The sequence below is a fragment of the Vulpes lagopus genome, chromosome 10 (assembly GCF_018345385.1).
Source record: "Vulpes lagopus strain Blue_001 chromosome 10, ASM1834538v1, whole genome shotgun sequence".
Classification (NCBI taxonomy): domain Eukaryota; kingdom Metazoa; phylum Chordata; class Mammalia; order Carnivora; family Canidae; genus Vulpes; species Vulpes lagopus.
Genome location: NC_054833.1, coordinates 50,552,442 through 50,576,582, shown reverse-complemented (window position 1 = coordinate 50,576,582; position 24,141 = coordinate 50,552,442). Strand labels below are relative to the sequence as shown.

The following is a 24,141-nucleotide window of genomic DNA, read 5'->3' as shown; positions in this document are numbered from 1 at the left end:
ATTTTAATTTCCTTTTATATGAATCTGATTTCAACTTGCATTCTAAGAGTTATAGACTTTCATTTGTCTACCTTTTTTTTTTTTCTTTCCTCCCAGCCTCCAGTGTTAAGGACCTATGTGTGCAGTACTCTGCCAATTTCAGAGGAGATAGATACCTGACTTGGCTGTTAGGAGATAATTGTGAATCCTAGTTATCACAACTCTGCAGGGATATCTAAGATCTTTTCAGAGATCACCAATATCATGTCACTACTAACTCAGTTAACTAAAATTCTCAATATGTACATAAATTTGTTCTTAGAAAAGATAATCATGGAGTACTCAATATTGAAACATGTATTTTTTTTTCTCTTTAAGACTACAGATGCAGAGACGCTTATCCGGTGTTCAAGTCTTTTGGTGGGGGTTCTCGGCTGCTATTGCTCTGTAAGTGTAATAACAGAAGAGGAGGCATATACATCAGAACTATTCCAGAAAGCCAAGGTATGAAAATTTATTCTGGTAAAGTTGTGGAGAAATTTGAGTGAAGTGTATGCTTGGGGAAATTGGTATGTTGGCTTGAAAAAACAAAACTTTTAGGTAGGTTAGGTCTTTTCTTTCATTTATGCTATGTGAAAGAAACGATACTCTCTGTTCTTAACAATTGCAGTTATTTTAAGCCAACTATAAATAGAGTAATTGAGATAATGCATTAAATTCAATTTTACTAACAAAAATACTGATTTTTATGGGCACTTTTTAAAAGTTTTTCCTGTGATCAATTGTCCTAAAGAATCCTTGACTGTTACATGGGTCAGCTCCAAGCGTGAAACTGCCTTCCATCTCTGAGTTCTTGTTCAGTCAGTGGTGTGGTTTGTAAGGGCATAATGTCATTAAAAAAATTGTTACCATGATTTTTAATTACACTATATAACCAAGTATAACTTCCAAAAACAATTTTACTTCGTAAGTGAAACTTTAAAAGGTAATCACACAACTGTAATTTTAACTCGAGTCTGGATTTTCCTTCTTTTATTAATAGTCTCTGATGCAGTGTGCAGGAGAAAGTATCACTCTGTTTAAAAACAAGACACATGAGGAATCTAGGATTGTTTCACTGAGAAATATGATGAATCTCTGTACTAGTTGCTTGTGTAACTGTATGAAGGTAAGATGGTGTTCTTACTTGACTGTGTGGTCCATCTACAGGGTTGATAACTACTTCGTGGTGTTACTGGTTTTTTGGTCCATTCATAGGTTTATACACTGATTTAAAATCAAATTGAATGGCAAATAAAAGTAGCAACTAGGGATGCCTGGGTGGCTTAGCGGTTGAGTGTCTGCCTTTGGCTCAGGTTGTGATCCCGGGGTCTTGGGATCAAGTCCCGCATCGGGCTCCCTGCAGGGAGCCTGCTTCTCCCTCTGCCTATGTCTCTGCCTCTCTCTCTGTGTCTCTCATGAATAAATAAATAAAATCTTAAAAAAAAAAAAAAAGCAACCAAAGGAATAAAGCAACAGGTAATCTGAGTTTCTAATGAAGTAATTTCATCATTTCAGGAAAGTTTCTGAGGTTATTTTGCCACTTTTATATACAGCTACATAGATGACTCTTTTACCATCAGCATATTTTTGTTCGTTTAATAAGAATGTTGACTACTAGCTGTGTGATGCACGTATCACTGTAGTGGGGTGAGCAAGCTCCATGAAGATCATTGCAGCATACATATTACTTTCTTTTGCCCAAAGTGTCTCATAGAACACTTGGTAGAAAGAGTGTTACTCTGTGCAATCTTTATTTTGATTGGAAGAAGCCTACAGTTTAGTCGAGCCAGGCCAGAATGATGGTAATAGTTGGAAAAAATGGTTTTTTGAAGTTAATGATAACTACATGGCTATATAAACATATTATCAGCATATATTTTTGATTTTGTAATTTTTTTTTACTTGAAAAAATTGTATTTTTCTATGTTCTTTTGTAAATGGGGGAGGAGAGAAGTGGAAGAAAAAAAACTCTAACTTACAATTATTACTTAATTTAAGGTCAGTAGTTGGTATTTTACTTTAACATTTATATACAACTTACTTCCATGTGCCATAATTATTACTTGAAGAAATGGGGTTAGTGTTTTTAATGTGATTTATATCTTGGTCCTGATAATAAAGTATTTATCCATGCTTCTTATAGTAGAGAATTTCCAGTGCAAAAAAAAAAAAAAAAAATCTGTATTTCATTTAAGATAGAGAAAATAGGCACGCTTGGGTGGCTCAGTGGTTGAGCGTAATCCCAGGACTCTGGGATCGAGTCCCACATCATGCTTCCTGCATGAAGCCTGCTTATCCCTCTGCTTATGTCTCTGTCTGTCTCTCATGAATAAATAAAGTCTTTAAAAAAAAAGAGAGAGAAAATATTATCTGCCAAGAATAACCTTTTTTTTTTTTCTTGCTTTTTGACTTAATTACAGCCCAGTCCAAATAAGATAGCATCTCGATTTTTCCTACGATTGTTGACATCAAAGCTAATGAATGATATTGCAGATATATGTAGAAGTTTGGTAAGTATGTTTGTTTTACCAACTTATTTCATTGATTCTAAGATATTTTTTTCATTGATATCTCTCTTCAGTAGGGATACATCTCACAATATGTGCATCTCATGTTTTTTAAATATGGAAAATTAAAGTTACTTGGCTTTCAGAAAGAACATATTTGCTACTTAATGTCAGGACCTTACATACTGCTCAACTTTTAGATTTTCAATAATTAATAACAGACTGAATGATTGGAAACTAATTATTCAGGCTTATATGTATTTCTGTGTAATACTGTACCAGAATTTAAAATAATCATCTATCCTTAAAAATAAAAAAAAAAGGGGTGCCTGGATGGCTCAGTTGGTTAAATGTCCAGCTCTTTGTTTCGGCTCAGGTCGTGATCTCTGAACTTTGAGATTGAGGCCCACCTCAGGCTCTGTGCTGTGTGTGGAACCTGCTTAAGATTCTTTCTCCCTCCCCTCCTCCTATCCTTCCAGCACCCCCACCCCTACTTGGACACTATCTCCCTCTCTCTCAAATAAAACTTAAAAAAAAACAAAATTATTTTAAAGGTTTGCATATTACTATTATATTGACGTAATGATTTATATATCCATTTTTTATTGTTGGACACTTAATAGAAATAATACTGCAGTGTACATACACGTGAATGTTGATTTGTTTGAATAGATGAATTTTAACTGCATCATGCTACTGAAAGAAGCCAGTTTGAGCACTACTTTTTCTTCTTTGAAGGCGTCCTTTATCAGAAAGCCATTTGACTTTGGAGAAGTAGAATCAATGGAAGACGATACTGATGACAATCTGATGGAGATGGAAGATCAGTCATCCATGAATCTATTCAGTGATTCCCCTGCTGGCAATGCTAGTGATGCAAATGTATCTGGAGAGGGCCAGAGTACTATTGGTAAATACATATTTCCTGCTTGGGATTTCTTTTACCTTTCTGTATTGACTTGGCATTATAAAAGTCCTCATAGATACCAATATTATGCTCATTTTATTTTCCCTTGTATAGTCTATTATGTTTGTTCTTTTCTGTATACTTTAGATTTCTCTGATTTTTGATTGAATTTTATTAGTTGTTTTATTCTTCATGAGAGGAATTCAAAATATTTACTAAAAAAATAGAACCATATCATGGATTATTTGGAAAACAGAAAGTAGGAGAATGAAAATACTCATAGGGCCATCACTGTTAGTCTTTATCTGTTATTACCATCAGCATCAACATTCAAATGCTTTTTTATGGCTTGTTCATTTTCTTTTAACAATTATAGCATTTTTTCATTCAGTTATTGTATTGATAATTATCCTTTGTAATGACTTCATAATATCCCAATTAACATATTTATCATAGTTCAGTTGACCATTTTTTTTGCCAGAAATTTAGACTCAGTTTTATTTCTCTATAATTATCAGTATTGCAATAAATTTGTTTGTATAAATTTTCCCATAGATTATTTCTTGATGACAGAATCCTAGGGTAACTTCTCTTTTTTGGTAGATCAGAGGATATTTGAGCTAATATTTAATATATGTGTTTGCTGCATCCCTTTCTTAGTTTTAATAAGTGCTTTTTATTTTTAGGTGCCATGAATCCTTTAGCTGAAGAACATCTGTCAAAGCAAGATCTGCTTTTCTTAGACATGCTCAAGTTCTTGTGTGTGTGTGTAACTACTGCTCAGACCAGCACTGTGTCATTTAGAGCAGCTGACATTCGGAGGAAATTGTTAATGTTAATTGATTCTAGCGTGCTCGACCCTAGTAAATCTCTCCATCTGCACATGGTGAGTTAAGGGAAAGTGACATATCTTTAGTTCTGCCTGTTGTTGCTGGATAAATGTTAACAGACTGATTTGTAAGAATCCTACAGTACCTCTGATGGTTTGAAATTGCTTCCTTGAGGAATAAGTCTGATGCTAGTTATAAAATACAGTTTTTCTTTTAATGTACTGTGAAAAAATTTTAAGTGGATACTGAATGGACTTGCATGGACTTTGGATAGATTTATTATTTTGAGTTATTAATTATAAATTATTTTATAGTAGGCTAGGAAACAGTCTCTGATGTAAAAATAATACATAACCTTATAGTTGAGCTCTGAATCTTGCCTTGACCTTAATCTTTATGCTTTAAAGTTTTGTTTTTGCTTTAAATATTTTCTTTCTGTTTTTATTTAAATTCTAGTTTGCTAATATACAGTTTAATATATATTGATATAATTTTGAAGTGACAGTAAAGTTACAGAATTCTATTCCTTCCATACACTTCCACAGTTAACATTTTACTAAATCTGCTGTTTGATTTTCTCCCTCTGCGTGCTTGCACACATACGTCTTTTTTTCTGATACATTTTGAGATTAAGTTGCTGATGTGATGCCCTTGTACTTTGGTGCGTGTTTGCCAAAAACAGTAATACTGTCCTATATACGCACAGTATAATCAGGAAACTAACATTATATCATTGCATTTAGGTGTCAGGTCTATTCAGTTTCTGAACCTGGAATAGTTCCTTAGTTTTTCCTTACTTTTCCTGACCTTCATATTTTTGAATAGGACAGCCATTTGTTCTCCAAAAGCCCTCATGTTAGGTTTGTCTATTTCCTCATAATTAGATTTAGATTTAGGTTTTGGTGAGAATACTAGAAAAAAAATCCCTCTCCTGCGCTACCCCCCACCCCCGGTCTATCCATATACAGATAGATATCTTCATTTCCAGTCCAACATAGTAGAATTTGTGTTTTTTTCTCTGTCCGTATTTGTAGCTCCCTTTCCCAACGGAAGAAAGCTGGCTTCCCACTCACCTTCAGTACAGTATATTCACTCAGAATTCTTACATGTAATGTACCTCCTGTCCATGGAGGCCATCCTCCTTGCCCCAGCACTGGTGAACATTGAGAGGGAGCCTCTGGCTCAGCAGATCTGCTGGGTGAGTCTGTGGTCATGTCCTCAGTCCCAGTGGATTGGCACATATGCCTTTGTTTCCTCAGCCCTTAGGAAACATGCCAGGGGAATTCCCTGATTAGAACCTTTCGTGGTCAGGTAGGTTGAGTCCATGCCAGAATCTCTCGTCATGTTTCAGCTGCAGTGAATAAGTGGGTTGATCCTCTGACCCCAGCAAACGTGCTTGGTTGAATCCTGTTTGATACCCTGGTTTTGACCCTGGCAAACTAGTCAAGTATCCAGCTCTGACCAATGAGGAGGTCTGTGTACTTTTCTTGAGGCCTTGGTGCTTAAAATCAGTTCAAGACACTTAATTAATAACATCACACATGTGATTCTCAACACGGATATTTAAGATGGTCCAATTTAATCTTCTTTTATAATATCTGAAAAGGAATAAGAAACATTTTTCTACATGTACATGATAGAGAAAAATGCCTTCTGATTTCTTACTATAACTAGAAAGGGATTTGGCAGCTCTCAGGAACTGGCTGCCTTATTATAACTACCATGATTTTTTTTTTTAAGATTTTATTTATTTATTCATGAGAGACACAGAGAGAGAGAGAGTCAGAGACACAGGCTGAGGGAGAAGCAGGCTCCATGCAAGAAGCCTGACGTGGGACTCGATCCCCGGTCTCCAGGATCAGGCCCTGGGCTGAAGGCGGTGCTAAACCATTGAGCCACCCAGGCTGCCCAACTACCATGATTATACCTGTAGTTGCTGAGTGGTTGTTGGTACCAACGGTAGCATAGAGAACCCTATAAGATCGCTTCATAGGAAGATAACTGAGGGTATTCTACTTTTTCCCTGCCCACAATTATCTCCACTGTCCAAAATTCATTCATAGAACAGTTTTTAACCATTAAGTTTTATCTTCAAGCATTATTTTTGGAGCATAGAGACATTAACAGTAATTTCAGATTCTTGCTCAAGCTCTTAATCCCAAAAGTAGTAACAGCTATCTACTTAATGAATTCCTACAATAAATAGTAGACATTTACATTCATTTCCTTTAGTCCTCACAGCAATCTGGCCAGCTAAGGGCTATATCCCTATTTTATAGGTGTGAGTACAGAGGCTCAGGTGACAAGGTAAGTTTTTAACTATGCAGGTAACAGGTTGTAGTGCTGGTATTGGAATCCAGCTCTGTTTAACTTCAGACCTCTTTATTACTGTACTGCCTCTTTTGAAAATTCACCATGTGTATGTGTGTGTATACATGTGCATGCATTAATGGCTGAATTTATGGTTACATTTATACTTAGTAAATCATTTATGAAAAAAATGATTTTTTTTCTCTTCAACTATCTTAGTATCTAGTGCTTTTGAAGGAGCTTCCTGGAGAAGAATATCCTTTGCCAATGGAAGAGGTTGTTGAACTTCTAAAACCACTATCGTAAGAAATTAAAGCCATGTGTTGTGTTCACTTTAAATTTATAAGCTAATAGGTATGTTCTGTTACACTTACAAAGTTAAATTTTTTCCACTGCAGCAATGTGTGTTCTTTGTATCGACGTGACCAGGATGTTTGTAAGGCAGTTTTAAACCACATTGTTCATATAGTGAGGAACCTGTGTCAAGGCAATATGGATGCTGAAAACACAAGGGATGCTCAAGGGCAGTTTCTAACAGTGATTGGAGCATTTTGGTAGGTACAGAGTTTTTGTGGAGTTCTTAATGTTCTTTTGCTGCTCTGGATACAATTACAAACTTTGCATTTCTACGTAGTAATTTATGGTAATCCTTGCATGTAACTGTATACAACCTTTAACAACAGTAGTGTGTAGCTTCTGTTTTCCTCCTTAATTGCTTGAAGAACTAGTGAACACATTGGCCTTGTCAGCTTCTGGTTATTTTAAGCATGTAGTCACTGTGTGATGTAACTTTATGATACTTACATAAGAACACACATGTAGTTTAGAACTCTTGAACCCACTTGATTGATAAGGACTTCTGAATCAGTATGGAATTTGGTTTTGAAATCTTTGATATAAGAATGAAAATGAAACTTTACAAATGATTTCCTTTTAATGTAAGTATATAACATGGTATGCTGAAGTATGATAGCCCCTAGAAGAGTCATAATCATATAAAACAATGTATATTAAAATGAACCTTTTTTTTAAAAGATTTTATTCATTTGAGAGAGTGAGCAAGAGAGAGAGCATGAGCAGGGGGAGCGGCAAAAGGGTGAGGGAGAAGCAGACTCCCCGCTGAGCAGGGAGCCCATTGCGGAGCTTAATCTCAGGCACCTGGGATCCTTACCAGAGCCGAAGGCAGATGCTTAAGTGACTGAGCCACCCAGGGGCCCCAAATGAACTCATTTTCAAACTATCTTTCTTTCTTTTTTTTTTTTTTAAAGATTTTTTTATTTATTCATGAGAGACAAGACTGAGAGAGAGAGAGGCAGAGACATAGGCAGAGGGAGAAGCTGGCTCCTCACAGGGAGCCTGATGTGGGACTTGATCCTGGTTCCCAGGATCATGACCTGAGCTGAAGGCAGGTACCCAACCACTGAGCCACCCAGGTGTCCCTCAAACTAACTTTCTTAACGAAAGTTGAGAATATTGACCAGCGTGTGCCACATAATGAGAATCAAATTTAATATGGAAAGAAATTTTAGTATGGGAGGATAAGAATGTAAGACTAAGTGTAATATCCAATAATTTTTTTGACTATGCTTTTATTGGAATAATTATTTGACTTTCAAACACTTTTGTTTCAGGCACTTAGCAAAAGAGGGAAAATGCACTTTCTCTGTAAGAATGGCACTAGTAAAATGCCTTAAAACTTTGCTTGAGGTGAGTTATTTCATGTTAATTGTTAGTAAGTTCTCCATTAAAAATTTTAAAGTAGTCCTTGTTTCTGTTTGTAACTGGATAATTTTTCTCTCATATTTAACACCAATTGTTCTTTTCCCATAGGCTGATCCTTATTCAAAATGGGCTATTCTTAATGTGATGGGAAAAGACTTCCCTGTAAATGAAGTATTTCCACATTTTCTTGCTGATAATCATCATCAAGTTAGCATGTTGGCTGCAGAGTCAATCAATAGGTAATGGGTCTAGATTCCTGATGTGTCTGGGGTGCTGCAGGGGTTAATGTCATGTGTAGCACAGCTTGTTGTACAAAAAATAGCCAGGATTTCCTGAGCATATACCATGTGTTTGGCATTTATGTTTTCTCTTAATTCTGACAGTTCTATCACTGAGATACCACTAATTCCTCCAGTTTACAAATGAAAAGTGGCTTCGAGAGACAGTAACTTGGTCAGTGCCATACAGCTAGTGAAGAGGTGGAATTGAATGAGCTGTGTCTACTACCACTTATGGGACTTATTGAATGGTTGGATATTATTACTGTGATTTTTACATGAGTTTGTAAAATGAAGATTAGCACATTTTACATTGTGCTAATTGCAATTATATTTATTTGAATGAATATATAGTTAGGCACTGGAGTAATTCTATTGTAGCGACCTGTGTAGTGTTTGAATAATTGAGGAAGCAATATTAATTTCCTAGCACTACATGTTTATCAGGTTGTCCAGTTGATTTTTAAAATCTTTTTTAATTTATTTTTTATTTTTTTAAATTTTATTTATTTTATTTTTAAAATCTAAATTGTAACCTGTCTCTGCCTTTTCCACCTTACACTCCCTGCAGATAAAGTACCTCTTCTTTGTTTTTCTCAGTAGCATGAATGACTACTTGGAACGTTGTTTTAAATATAACACATCTACCTAAAATATAAGATTCTAGAAGGCATTAGTTTTTTTGTCTGTTTTGTTCATTGCTGTATACTGAGCACCAAAAACAATAATGGCATGTGGTAGGTGTTGAGTAATTTATAAAATAAATTAGTATTTGAAAAGGAAGTTAATTATGCTTTAAAATCACCAAAACTGAAAATCATTTGAGTAACTTTACTATTCAGATATAGGTGATCAATAAATAAAGATTGCTATAAAGAAATTGCCCCAGCAGTCACATAAATATATGTGTTAGATAAACCTAATATGTGAACAGTTTGAATATCTGACAGTAATATTTTCTCAAATTGGAATTGTGTCTAATTCCTCAGGTATGGGATTCTCTTCAGGGCTTGTGTTTTAAGGGTTGCTAATGAACATGAACTTTACTTCAAGACTCCCAAGTCCTTAAAAGATGGGAATACCCACTGAAGTTAAACATCTAGGGGTATGGAGAAACACAGTGAAGTATAATGAAGCAGAGCAGTGGTCAGAAGCCTCTTTAAGATTTGAAAAATGTATAAATTCAAGAATGACATGAATATAACATTTGTTGAGATTTTTTTGTTTTCTGGTTATTGGTGATATTTAATATTGGTCTACTGTAAGAGATGTTAGAGAAACTGGAGGATTCAGGAACACCAAAAAGTATGAAAGCTTTGTTCAGCTCTTCTCCATCAATAAAAATTTAAATAGATCATAGATCACTAAGGCTTAAAGCTATCCACTTTGTGAGATAAGATCACCTTTTTTTTTTTCAAAGCCCCCAGGATGGGGCTTGAACTCACGATCTGAGATCAAGACCTGAACTGAGATCAAGAGACACTTAACTGACTGAACTACCTCAGGCACCCTGGGATAAGATCACTTTTTAAAATGACAGCAAGTGGACAGGAGTCTGAGGCTTCCTCTAATTGGTCACCTTTATGGGCTAGTTTGAGTTCAAGACTACTTGAGTAATAAGCTAAAAGATTTTTTGAGACCCTCTCAGTTCTAGGAGGAAATGGAGTATATGCTAAAAACCTAATATTAAGCATTGGATCTGAACCTGTTTAAATGGGCTTAGATTTCATTAGGTTTATTGAAAGAAGGACCAGTATGTTAGTATATCTCACAGTGTGATTTATTTGTGTCCCATAATATGCTTTGGAAAATAGTGTTTAAGGTAAAAAACTATTTTGCTTTTTTTATTTTTTAAGGTTATTCCAAGATATGAAACATGGAGGTTCTTCCACATTATTGAAGGCACTTCCTTTGAAGCTTCAGCAGACAGCTTTTGAAAATGCGTACTTGAAAGCTCAGGAAGGAATGACAGAAGTGGTAATTTTAGCACTGTGTATTTGCTATTATCATATAATTCTTATCAATATGCCATATGTTACTTTGCCAAGTGTGGCCTAAGACAGTTTGCATCCACCAATTTACTAAAACAACTGTGAGCTAATTGAAGTGAGTTAGAATTGGCCCAATAATCACAATTTCTTTCTTTCTTTTTTTTTTTTTTTTTTTTACAATTTCTTTTGGTTCAACTCATATGTACTATTTTTGTAGGAAAAACAAAATTTACTGAGTTTTTATAGGAGTACAGATGGCTTCCTTTTTTTTAATCAAAAAAATTTTTTAAATTGAAGTATAGTTAACCTACAATGTTATATTAGTTTCAAGTATATAATGTAGTAATTCTGTATATTACCCAAGGTCATCATAAGTGTAGTCACTAGACAGCATTGTTACACTATTATGGAGTGTATTTCCTATGCTGTGTTTTTCATCTCTGTGACCTACTCATTTTATAGATAGAGATTTGTATCTGTTAATCTCCAATCTCTATTTCACCCATTCCCTCACCCACCTCCCGTTTGACAACCACTAGTTCTCTGTATTTATAGTCTAATTTTTTGTTTGTTTGTTTTGTTTCTTAGATTCCACATGTAAGTGAAATCATATGGGGTTTGTCTTTTTTTTTTTAACTTAGCATAACATCTTCTAGGTCCATTTGTTGTAAATGTCAAGATCTTAGTTTTCTATGGCTAAGTAATATTCCATCTTTCGCACACACATACCTGCACACATACCCTCCCACCAGTCACATCTTTTTCCATTCATTCGTCAGTGGACACTGGGTTACTTCCATGACTTGGATATTGTAAGTATTGTATAGGAGTGCATGTATCTTTCAAGCTAGTGTTTTTATTTCTTTGAGTGAGCACTTTGAGTAATTAGTGGATCATAGGGAATTCCCATTTTTAATTTTTTGAGGAACCTCCATACTGTTTTCCACAGTGGCTACACCAGCTTGCATGCCTACCTTTTCTCCACATCCAACCAGTACTTGTTATTTCTTGAATTCCTGATACCACCCATTCTGACAGTGATATCTCTGATTTTAATTTGCATTTTACTGATGATGAGTGATGTTGAGCATCTTTTATGTGTCTGTTGGCCATCTGGATATTTTTGGAAAAATGTCTATTCAGGTCCTCTGCCCATTTTTTAATCAAAGTGATTTTTGGATGTTGAGTTGTAGAAGTTAGAAATATTTTGGCTTTTAATTCCTTATCAGATATCTCATTTGCCAATATCTTCTGCCTTTTAGTTTTGTTGATGGTTTCCTTTAGTGTGCAAAAGCTTTTTATTTTGGCCTAGTCTCAATAATTTATTTTTGCTTTAGTTTTCTTTGCCTGAAGAGACACATTCAGACAAACATTACTATTTTTCTTTAAGGATTTTTATGGTTTCAGGTCTCACATTTAGATTTTTTTTTTTTTTTAAGATTTTATTCATTTATTAGAAAGCACAAGTAGGGGGAATGGCAGAGGGAGAGAGAGAAGCAGGCTCCCCAGTGAGCAAGGAGCCCAACGGGTGGCTTGGTCCCAGGACCCTGGGATTATGACTTGAGCCCAAGGCATACACTTCACTGACTGAGCCACCCAGGCACCCAATCTTTTTTTTTTTCTTTTCTTTTCTTTCTTTCTTCTTCTTTTCTTTTTCTTTTTGTTTTCTTTTCAGTCTCTTTTATTTATTTCCTCTCTAAGTTTTATTATTTCCTTCCTTCTACCAGTTTTGGCCTTTGTTGTTCTTTTTCTAGTTCATTGGTATAAAGTTAGGTTGCTTATTAGAGATTTTTTGTTGTTTTCTTGAGATATTGCTCTGAACTTCCCTTTTAAAACTGCTTTTGCTGTGTCCCAAGGATTTTGGAACATTGTATTTCCAGTTTCATTTGTTTCCATGTATTTTTTTTTTTTAATTTCCTCTTTGATTTCTTCAGTTATCCATTGGTAGTTTAGTAGCATGTTGTTTAGCTTCCTTGTGTTTGTGTTTTTGTCTTTTTTTTTCCTAATTGATATTATACTTCTGTGGTTGGAAAAGTTGCTTGATATGATTTCAATCTTCTTAAAATATCATTTCTTATAAGATCTAATTAGAAGCTAATTTGGAGAGCAAGTGATGATAGGAAGAAATGGATTAAAGACAGTGTTCTAATAGGGAATATAGAATTATGTTGGTCTTTTTAAGCCAACGTAATGATTTCTCTATTTCTTCATAGAGCAGTATATTTTTTTAAATTGTATTTATTTGAGAGAGAAAGTGGGTGCACACACACGAGAGCAGGGGGTGAGAGGGCAGAGGGAGAGTGAGAATCCCAAGCTGACTCCCCATTGAGCACAAGCCAAGTAGGGACTTGATCTCATGGCCCTGAGAACATGACTTGTGCTGAAACTAAGAGTCAGACACTCAACTGATTGAGCCACCCAGGCGCCCTTAGAATAATATTTTTCTTAAGTGGCACGGTTATCTGAATGTTAGAAATTATTCACTTACTTATGCCTTGGTGTGTTTGTAAAAAGTATGTGAGACAGCTAGCCAAATACTGTCTAATTGGTGATAGCACAAAACTGAAAAGGATAGTTGCATGAAAGAATGTAAATTTCAAAAAAGTTTCAATATAATGGAAAAATGAATGTAAATAATATAAACAATAGAGATGTCTATCATACATTTTAAGACTAGTATGTCTTATGCAAAATAGGGAAAATATTGACCTGATAGAAATTCATTCGTAAAAAGTCCTAGGAAGTTTTACATCTTGAGAGCAGTACATGAATCCACATTGTAATGGTTATCAAAAGAAGCAAATTCTGTCTTAGACATCATTAGTAGAAGCATAATGTCATGAACAAGCTAATAAAAAGATTCAGATCCTCTGTATAGAGGCCAACTAGCTTGTCGGGTTTGGTTCTGAGTAAAAGATTTTTAACATGTTACAGTCTGTAGATCGGTTTCCCGTAAGGAATTAATTGGTGGAGGAGCTGACTTAGTGGGAACCTCATAGCTATCTTCAGACACGTCAGTGATGGCCATTTAGTAAAGGAATTGGGCTTTTACTTTTCCCTGTTCCAGGAAAAAAAGGAAGTAGGATCAGTGAGTAGCAGAGTTTTCAAAATGTGAAGAGAAACTGTTTTTTTTTGTTTGTTTGTTTGTTTGTTTTTTAAGATTTTGTTTTTAAGTAATCTCTACACCCAATATGGGGCTTGAACTCACAACCCCAAGATCAGAAGTCCCATGTTGCACCAACTGAGCCAGCGAGGCGCCTTGAGAAACTTCTGTCAGTTTTATAGCTAGTTAAAAATGTTCACCTCTGTGGGGATATTATAATGATCACTAAGCTAGAAGTATGTATTATTCTGTCTGCCTTCGGCTCAGGTCATGATTGTAGGAATCCCAAGATCAAGCCCTATGTCAGGCTCCCTGCCAGCAGGAAGTCTGTTTTCTTCCCTTGCCCCTCTCCCTGCTTCTTCTCTCTCTTTGTCTCTCTCTCAGATAAATGAAATCTTAAAAACTGCTCAGTGGCTGCTTAGATATTATAATGGGTACATCGATTTTAGACTGGTTTATTTGTAATGTTTATATATTTATATTAGTATTTAAAAAAATTCTTTTGAAGTCCTGCAGAGCTGAGAACCCTGAACTTTTGGATGAAATTTATAACAGAAAATCTGTTTTACTGATGACAGTAGCTGTGGTTTTATGCTGTAGCCCTGTCTGTGAAAAACAGGCTTTGTTCGCACTGTGCAAGTCTGTGAAAGAGAATGGATTAGAACCTCACCTCATTAAAAAGGTACATGTGGATGCATATCTTTTATTTTCCTCCTTGGGTAACTTTTAAATAATTTAAAAAGTTAGGGTTTATTTTGAAGTGTCACTGATTAAAAGCTTGGAGACAGTTTTGTTTTTTAGATTTGGAATGTTGGAAAGTAGTAACTCTTTAAATAGTATTTGTTTATTTTTTTTATATTAAGTATTTCACAAAGTATTCATTGAACTAGCAGGATGAATGACTTACTATCCAGACCAGGCCTTCTGGAATTGCTTATATTGAGAAAAATGCATGGAGAAAAGATCAGTAGCAAGTGTTTTGCCTGGTAGATTTTGGGTCACAACCTTGGATCTAGCAGGGCCAGGAGCCAAATGATAGAGCTGTGAAACTTCTAAGTTGCCTAGGGAAGGAGCACTTGGGTCCAGTGTGCAGTCGCATCAGCACTAGGTTGTCAAATATTTGCCTCTACCCTCCACCACATCAGAGTTTGGAAAGTTCTAGACCTTTCCATTGTAGCTGTTCGTGTGATGAGCTGGTGATAGATCAGTGACCTGTTAGATCACTCAGCATTCTCTCAGCACGATTTCCATGGAACTTCATAATAGTCCACGTTGTTGGGAATCGGTCCTACATGGGTTAAACTTTCACCTCTCAGTATTAGAAGAAGTTGTTGTTTTTAAAGTATACTATTACATTACCTAATTATTATTGCTTTTTAAATATTTATTTGTTTTTCATGGGAGGGGGAGGACTAGAGGGAGAGGGAAAAGAAGAAAACCAAGTAGACTGCCCCCAGCCCCCACCCTGAACGTAGACCTTGATGGGGGGGCTCAGTCCCACAACCCTGAGATCATGACCTGAGCCAAAGTCAAGAGTTGGTTGCTTAACTGACTGACCCACTAAGGCGCCCCTACACTACCTAATTATTTTAAGTGGATTATAGTGGTTGGATTTTTCTTATTTAGATTTAGGACTGACAATATTTTACTTTAGACCTTCCTTTGAAATATAATGAAAGGTTGAGCATTACAGTATGTTTTTCCATTTTTGTTCATTTCACATTTATTGTTTGCTGTGTGCTGTGTGTGCTCAGTGCTAATTATATTAAATACGTTTTTCTCATTTAGTCTTTCTGAAGTCTAGGTAGTTTTATTACCCCTATCTCCTAGACGAGGAAATCAATGTATAGAAGACATTGGTTGGATGATTGCTTCAAAGTCATTTTGTAAATAAAAGGATTTAAATGATTTATTTTTTCATTGGTTTCTTAAAGCATTGACTTCTTTCTGATTTGTGCAGGTTTTAGAGAAGGTTTCTGAAACTTTTGGATATAGATGTTTAGAAGACTTCATGGCTTCTCATTTGGATTATCTGGTTTTGGAATGGCTAAATCTTCAAGATACTGAAAATAGCTTATATTCTTTCCCTTTTATTTTACTAAACTACACAAATGTTGAGGACTTCTATAGGTAGGTCTACAAATGGCACATGTGAAATATATTCATTTTAAAATTAGTTGGAAATGTTTGGCAGTTCCTTTCCCCCACCTTACACACACACACACACACACACACACACACACACACACACACACATATGCCACAGAACTGGGAGGCTGTGTAGTGTGAGAGGCAGGGCTGCTTGTTTTAATTGAAGTGCATTGAAGGGAATCAGTAGACTTAGGATCTGGTCCTGGCTGTGCCAGTAATGAGCTTTGTAACTTTGAGCAAGTTATGAAAATACCCCTGGGCCTTGGGTTTTCAATCTGTGCAGTAAGGGATTACATAGATCTTTAAGGGCTCTTTCAGCTTTAATATTTGATAATCTTTCCTAGGACAAAGATAAATTGTTCTTCCTTTCTGTTGCTTGGCTGTCAACCACTTTGTCATTATTTTTGTTAGATTTAAAGTTTAATACAAAAATATTTATTTTGCAAACTCCTAACTTTTAAGAAGAAAATTTTGAAAATGGAGAAGTTTGGAACAAGTAAAGAATAATATTTAGGTATCAGGACGATGAGTAAATAGTTCATATGTGTTTATTGGCCCTTATTCTTTTCATTTTGGCAATAACAGTATTTACATTGTTTGAATTCCTAACTTTCACATTTCATTTCATATAAATTGGTAATGCAGAAGACATAAATTCAGTTCGCACTGTTTTTGATCATAGAATTAGTGTGGTATATTCTCAGATCTGTTTCTTGTATTTGATTATTTAGAGTTTAATTTCATTTAATTTCAATTCCACTTCTAAAATTAGAGTAAAAATGCTTAGTGTTCTAGATAAAGTGATGTTCTAATGTTTACTAAGTAAAGCACTCCATTATTTTAAGAGCTATATTATAAAATTTGACTATGGTAAGTTATATATAACATATACTTCAAATTTTTATATTTTCAGATCATGTTACAAGGTTTTGATCCCACATCTGGTGATTAGAAGTCGTTTTGATGAGGTGAAGTCCATTGCTAATCAGATTCAAGAGGATTGGAAAAGTCTTCTAACACACTGCTTTCCAAAGATTCTTGTAAATATTCTTCCTTACTTTGCCTATGAGTGTACAGGAGATAGTGGGATGGCACAGCAGAGAGAGACAGCTACCAAAGTCTATGATATGCTTAAAGATGAAAACTTACTAGGAAAACAGGTATGGCTTCACTTTTATCTACTTAATCTCATTTGTTTATATATGTAATTCATTAAAGTAGGCTGTGGGCCCAGTGTGGGTTTTGAACTCCTGATTCCTAGATCAAGGGTCACATGCTCTACCAACTGAGTGCTCCCCATACTTATCATCCTCTAATTCATCTGAGATACAACTTCAGAGTTTTAAGACTATTCATCATTTATGCAGTAAAATTTAATATGTAGTAATCACTGTCTAGTATAGGCAATCCATGAATATTGTTGTTACTGTTGTTGTTACAGTGTTCTTTCCTTTTTATTGGCTTTTAAATGAAGTATTTTTAATCAGAAATTTAAAAAAACTTTAGAATAATTTTATGGTTTCCTTTTTCTTTAAAATGTTTATAAAAATTATTAAATTTTTGGCATGGGGTATTGCAAAAAGGTGATTTTATTAAAGCTTGGGACAAGACCTGTGGGCCAAAATTGCTGCTGCCCCAGGACTGTGAGAAGCAGCTCATGATATACTTTGGGTAAGGGGAAGTAAAGACAAAGGGGAGTTCCAAAAGGATTTTCATGCAATAAAGTAGACTCAGGAAGACTTGGGATACTGAAGGCCTGGCTGTTGTCAAGCTAAGCTTGTTTTTCCCTTTGGTAGGGCATTAACATTAAGACAGTTGGGAGTTTCCTGAAGGAATATTATACTCTGCCCATCTCAAGTATTGTCAATGGGCTACCAGTTTTAAGGAAACTTAATTTGATCTGTTTCCTTCTACTGTTTTCCACATCATTCTCCCCTGAACAGTTTTTACCCTTAAATCTTGAGGATTGCTGAGGGTGGAGGATCATCTTTTGTAACTTCTTTCTGCTAAATAGGGACATAGAGATGTCCCTCTCTATGGGTTAACTTTGGTCAGGTGGGGAATTTTTTCTTTTAAGATTTTATTTATTTGAAAGAGTGAGCACAAGTTGGGGTGGGGGTGGGTAGAGGGTGAGAGAATATCAAGCAGGCATGCTGAACACAGAGACTGATGCTGGGCTCGGTCTCATGACTCTGAGATCATGAGCTGAGCTGAAATCATGAGTTTGACACTTACCTGACTGAGCCACTTGGGCACCTTACATGGAGAATTTATACATTGGAGTTACCAAAGGTAGAAGCAGCCAATCCAAAGTATAGACAACATGTATGAACCTCCTTGAGTAGAAAGGATCGTCTGTCAGCTGGAAGTTATGGCAGTGAAGGAGTCTGTCAGGGAGACACCAGAAATGACAACAAAATAAGGTTAATATTATAATGAGAAAGAGAAGCCTGAATAAAAGACCTTTTATAGTTGGCCATAATTGTCATCCAGTTCAGGAGTTTTAACCAGTCACTGAAGGGAAGAGAAAGTAATTTAAAGCATTGATTTGAGCAATCCTGGTAGTTTTGGTGATATCTGGAATATATACACAACATTCTATTTTGTTTTGTTTTGTTTTTAAAGATTTTATTTATTCATGAAAGATACACAGAGAGAGAGAGAGAGGCAGAGACATAGGCAGAGGGAGAAGCAGGCTTTATGCAGGAAGCCTGAAGTGGGACTCAGTCCCGGGGTTCTTGGGATTACTCTCTGAGCCAAAGGCAGGCGCCCAACTGCTAAGCTACCCAGGCATCCCACAACATTCTGTTTTTATACTAGCACTTGTTTCACCTTGTGCAGCAATGAAAATATCTTCATGCCATTTTGAGTTATTTAAGGCCTTGATGGCATAGCAAGTGGTGTTAGCCATCATATACTCTGTTTCACAAGCAATCAGGTAATTAATATGAGGCACCTTGATGAAAACCAAAGAAAAAAAATATAGTTTAATGGTTAGAGCAAATTATGAAACCAGTGTCAAGTCTCAAGTGCTTAAAATCTATTACTTATAAAGATGTGTTGTTGAAACACTATATTAACATTCATTTTTAATCAGATCATCAAATGAAAACTAGTTTGTAAAACGAGTCTTATTTTAACAAAATTGTTCTAATAATTTATATAAATTTAGCAAGAGTAGTGATTGACCATATAGATCTTTTAGAATCTGCTTTGCTGGAGCTTTTTATAAGGGATCTCGATTGAACTTTTAGAAGCCAAGCCAAGTGCTTGCCATCAGACATCTCTGCAGTAACTTTAGATTTGGGTGATTCCTTTTCATGAGGTTCCCAAAGCATCCTGAGATTCTTGTACTTGCCAGGGAGTGACACTCTTTACTCACCTAGTAATGCTGCTGGGAAAGGTATCAGGCCAACACTTCCAAGGGGTTTTATTGGCTTAATGCTTCATAAAGTCAACCTTAGTTTCTTAAAGCTGTCTGGTTATATCTGAGTCTATGTATGTCTCTCTCAAATGTGACATTCCAGTCAAAGCCTTGGTAATATAATCAGTATTCCCAATGATGTCCTGTTATAAGGAGAACAGATTCTTCTTGAATTTATGCAAAATGACTGTGATTGCCCTGGAAGAAAGAATGCTCATTGAGAATTTCTGAATTTCAGAGGGTTCGGGTAGAGAAAAGTTAAATACTTCAATATTTTTACAAATGAATATTTTCTATCACATTTCTTTAAGTCATAGATACCTTAAGAGAAAAGTTCCTTAATCTGGTGAACATTAGAGAACCAGCAAGGTTGTGTGTATTTTTTAAAAAAAGATTTTATTTGAGAGAGTGAGAGCACAAGGTGGGAAAGGGGCAAAGGGAGAGGCAGAGAGCCCAACTCAGGGCTCTTTCCCAGGATTTTGTTTTTTAGGATTTTATTCATTTATTTATTTAAGAGAGAGAGCATGATCAGGGAGAAAGGCACAGGGAGAAGCAGGCCCTCTGCTGAGCAGGGAGCCCGACAGAGAACTGGATCCCAGGACCCTGAGATCATGACCTGGGCTGAAGGCAGACACTTATTAACCCAGTGAGCCACCCAGTTTGTTACCAGATTTATCAGTCTTCTCCGCTATAAGTACTCTGAAGGTAGGATTTTTTACCTTTTTTTTTTTTTGCTGATGTATCCTGGCTACCTCGTATGTAGTGAATACTATTAGATAAAAGATGGAGTCAAGTAAAAAGGGACCTAACCATTTCTGTTTAATTGTAATTTAGATATTTCCGAAATTATTTGAGAGAAATTACATTAAAACACATATATAAACTTTTTTTTAAGGTAAAAGAAGATTGCTCACTCTCAAGTGTTTTTTTTTTTTTTTGTTTTTGTTTTTGTTTTGTTTTTTGTTTTTTTATGTAAGTACAAGATGACTAACAAAGGTTGGCTAATGGTCAAAATTACGATTGGATAAACTTCAGGAGACTTTTTTTTGTTTGCCCAGTTACCTGTATAGAACCAAGAAATGGAACATGGAGTTTCTCAGTTGCTTAGGTGGACCACTGCCAGTCAGAACTGGTTTTGAGCATATGGAGGCAAGCAAGGAGCTCCTTTCTCAAGACAGTTGGAACAGAATGTTGATGCTCCAAAGGTTATGGAATTGATGAAAGACCCTGCTTCTATCCCCTCCCAGCCATCTCCCTGCCTAGTCTTTTGAAGCAGGCCTAATCTCACTACTTTTTAAAATATATTCAAACCAGAAGGTAGCAATTTTTGGAGTTCATTTAGGAGGGGAAAATAATTACATTGAGGCCTGATTGAAATGTCACTCTCAAGAATGGAAAGAGGCCTACTTGAATAATAATTTCTTAGCTTCTTGGTTAAAGACCTAAATTCTTGTTAGTTTCAGTTCCTTTTAGCATTAAGTTGTTACAGGTTTACTTTTTCTTTGGTTCTCTAATAAGATACTTTCTCCGCATCAGTCTTCTGGATTCTTTTCTTCTGTGCAGAAGTGTCCATACAACTATTACTAGTCCCTCAGTCTCTAAAAACTGTCAATTGTCAAAAGCCTGAAATATTAACAGTTACAACATTGGTTAGCTCTCATTAGACAACTGTACAGTTTATATGGCCCTTTAGCTAAACTTTACAGATCTTGCTTTGTAGAATGATACAAAACTCGTGAAGCCACTTGTCACCTTATGTGGAGGAAATTCATTGTGTCCTCCAATATTAAACAGACATGGCTGGTTTATCCTTCCTGATCCCTTTGAAATGAGGCTGGATTTTTTTTTAAGATTTTATTTATTTATTCATGAGAGACAGAGAGGCAGAGACATAGGCAGAGGGAAAAGCAGGCTCCCTGTGGGGAGCCCGCTGCATAACTCAATCCCAGGACCCCGGGATCACACCTTGAGTCAAAAGTAGACGATCAACCACTGAGCCACCCAGGTGCCCCGAGGCTGGATTTCTAAAAGATTGAAACCTTGGAAATGATGACCTGAATGATGTGTAAGCCTGAGGCAAAGGCTAGGATTTTTACATTTGATGTCTTGTCACATTTTAAAATGTTTCTGTTGTGAGGAAGTGTGTTTTCAAATCTTGTGCACCAAGTAAATCAGCCCTTTACCTTTTAGGCTAGAGCATTGTAATTTGTTACTTGGAGAGCTGATAAATCCACCTTGCAGTCTCCACAATTGTTATTCATTTTGGTGAAGCAAAGTGGAGCAGACCTATTCTTTAGAGAATTTATGCCCTTGTGAGGCCATCATGACAGGAAGTGGATCAGTGAAGGGCGTGGTCCTGTCTGGGAGGATTTCAGTTTACTCTTGATGACAGGGGATGTGGCTAGCAGCTGGGTTCAGGATTTGGGGTATCAACCAAGTAGAAATCTGGGAAGCAGAGTCACTGGGATTTTTACCAGTAAAGTATCATTAAGTGAGCTAGATTTTCCAACTAAGTCAATGGTAAAATGCAGACAGAGAATCAGTGTAGATCAGTGGGGAATTTGGTTGGCAGGAAAATTAGTAGGTTGGGGAATTCAGTGCCACACCTCAAGCCTTAATCAAGTAAAATGATTCTTTAAAATGAAACAAGAGTCAGAATAAAGGAGACTGTTTGGTGTGATTTCCTTCCTTTCCTCTCAGGCTACAGGTCGGTTGTATGGCAGAAAAAAGTGGAGTTAGCTGTAAGTCTTGCATATCTTAGGTCTTTTGTTATCTCTTTCCTTTTTAGTCACTGATTAATTTTGGAAATGGTGCTATAACATTGGCCCCTTGAGCTGTCTTAAAGGTCACAGACATAAAAACTTAAATATTATTTTAATTTTGTATCCTTACAGATTGATCATTTATTCCTTAGTAACTTACCGGAGATTGTTGTGGAGTTGTTGATGACCTTACATGAACCAGCAACTTCTGGTGCCAGCCAGAGCATGGACCTCTGTGACTTTTCAGGGTATGGATATTTTCAACTTCCAGAATTCACTGCAATTTCAGAATTTCCTTGGGAAGCTTATTGGTTGACACCTTCAAACGTCTGTTTCAGTTTGTAGACACAATATTGTGCTTTTAAGTTGTTTCTTTAAAAATAACTACCTTTATGAGTTGAAGTAGTTCTATTCTCCTACTGTAGCCTTTTCATGATGATTGCTCTTCAGGTTGATCACCTTGTTTGCAAATCTGATGACCTTTTTCTTCTCAGTATTTCTGTAATAGTTGAGCATTGTCCCATCTGTTGACTTTTGAAATTTCTTCTTTGTGGCACATTTGTTGTTTTCTTCTCTTTATCTGTGTCTTGCATTTCTGGATCACCATTTCTTTATTATGCTCCTTAATATCAGAATCTTACTTTACTACAATGTTTTGAATGTGAGACCCACTTGGTTGTATGTGAATGTTAGTTATTTTCCCTGCTTGATTGCCAGGTAGTTGAAAGTAAAGGTGCTTTCAGCACCCAGTAAAGGTGCTGTATGGAAAAGTAATAATATCTCCTACAGTACTGTTAGTATATAATTCCATTTCATATAAATGGTTTGATTGCCAGTCTCAAAATGTTAGTGTGTTTATAGTAGTAGCATAGAGCTTTAATTCAGGCCTGAAGTGATACCAAGGCTCATTTGTAGACTTGCCATTAACTTCATAAAAGATTTCTTAAGCAAATTATTTAAAATCGATTAGAGGGTAAAGGTATTTATATATTTTGACTGATAACATGTAGACTGGGATAAGTCATTTGTGATTTTATTTAGTAGAAAAAATAATTTTAGAACGTGGGGTTATTATAATCTAAATTTTCTTTCTGAAACTTCACTGGTCTATCAACAGAATCTTTATTTTCCTTGATAATTTTGTTCTGAAAATAATGACTGCTTTTTTTCCTATAACTCTTAGGGATTTGGATCCTCCTCCTAATCCACCTCATTTTCCATCACATGTGATTAAAGCAACATTTGCCTATATCAGCAATTGCCATAAAACCAAGCTTAAAAGCATTTTGGAAATTCTTTCCAAAAGTCCTGTAAGTATGTATTATTGTTATAATAACTAAAGAAAGAATTCCTTCTTTTTCAGCTAGAAAATCTGTGCAAGTACATTTTAAAAAGAAAAATAAAGGGAAAACTCACCTGAATAAATGAGAAAAATGCTCATTTACAAGTTATATCTTGATATTTTACTTGTCAGCATTATTTAAAATATGTTATATATGAAGCCTGAATTTCATGATACTTCAGTCTATATATTGGCTTAGGGAGTATATATTTTTTAAAATTACTGTTTGCTATCTGAAAACTAGATAAATTGACAACAGTTTCAGATACTGATTTTCTTAAATAAAATATTTGCCTTTGATATCAAACCAAAATAAAATTATATGTAACTTATTATTCTAAATATAAAATGAATTTATTATGATTGAGTATACATTATTAAATAAGCTATTTATGAAATGTGTCTTTATGTTCTAGGATTCCTATCAGAAAATTCTCCTAGCCATATGTGAGCAAGCCACTGAGACAAATAATGTTTATAAAAAGCACAGAATTCTTAAAATATATCACCTGTTTGTTACTTTATTACTGAAAGATATAAAAAGTGCCTTAGGAGGAGCCTGGGCCTTTGTTCTTCGAGATGTTATCTATACTTTGATTCATTATATCAACAAAAGGTATGTAATATATTTAGACTAAGATATAAGTTGTGTTTTCTATCATGTTGTCTTAATTGAAATTTCTGTGGTTTTAAGAGGAAGAAGCCAGAGTATTATTCTCCTAATTTTGCTTTTTAATCTGCCCACTATTTTTAATCTGCCCACTATTTTTAAAAATTGTATTACTATTTCTCT

At 35.5% G+C, this 24,141-nt stretch overlaps 1 protein-coding gene across 6 annotated transcripts in view; it reads left to right on the top strand.

Annotated features, from left to right (window-relative positions):
• The window catches only part of ATM (ATM serine/threonine kinase), a 117,144-nt gene that overhangs the window by 30,747 nt on the left and 62,256 nt on the right, over positions 1-24,141 (top strand). For all 6 annotated transcript variants that reach the window (XM_041771453.1, XM_041771454.1, XM_041771457.1 and 3 more), the window contains 16 exons: positions 358-483; positions 1,022-1,147; positions 2,442-2,531; positions 3,267-3,438; positions 4,122-4,321; positions 6,795-6,877; positions 6,974-7,129; positions 8,207-8,282; positions 8,406-8,536; positions 10,432-10,552; positions 14,178-14,351; positions 15,630-15,799; positions 16,734-16,980; positions 22,139-22,254; positions 23,190-23,316; positions 23,765-23,964. In XM_041771453.1, the coding sequence (XP_041627387.1) occupies positions 358-483; positions 1,022-1,147; positions 2,442-2,531; positions 3,267-3,438; positions 4,122-4,321; positions 6,795-6,877; positions 6,974-7,129; positions 8,207-8,282; positions 8,406-8,536; positions 10,432-10,552; positions 14,178-14,351; positions 15,630-15,799; positions 16,734-16,980; positions 22,139-22,254; positions 23,190-23,316; positions 23,765-23,964 (2,315 nt within the window). The remainder of the gene's footprint in view (positions 1-357; positions 484-1,021; positions 1,148-2,441; positions 2,532-3,266; positions 3,439-4,121; positions 4,322-6,794; positions 6,878-6,973; positions 7,130-8,206; positions 8,283-8,405; positions 8,537-10,431; positions 10,553-14,177; positions 14,352-15,629; positions 15,800-16,733; positions 16,981-22,138; positions 22,255-23,189; positions 23,317-23,764; positions 23,965-24,141) is intronic.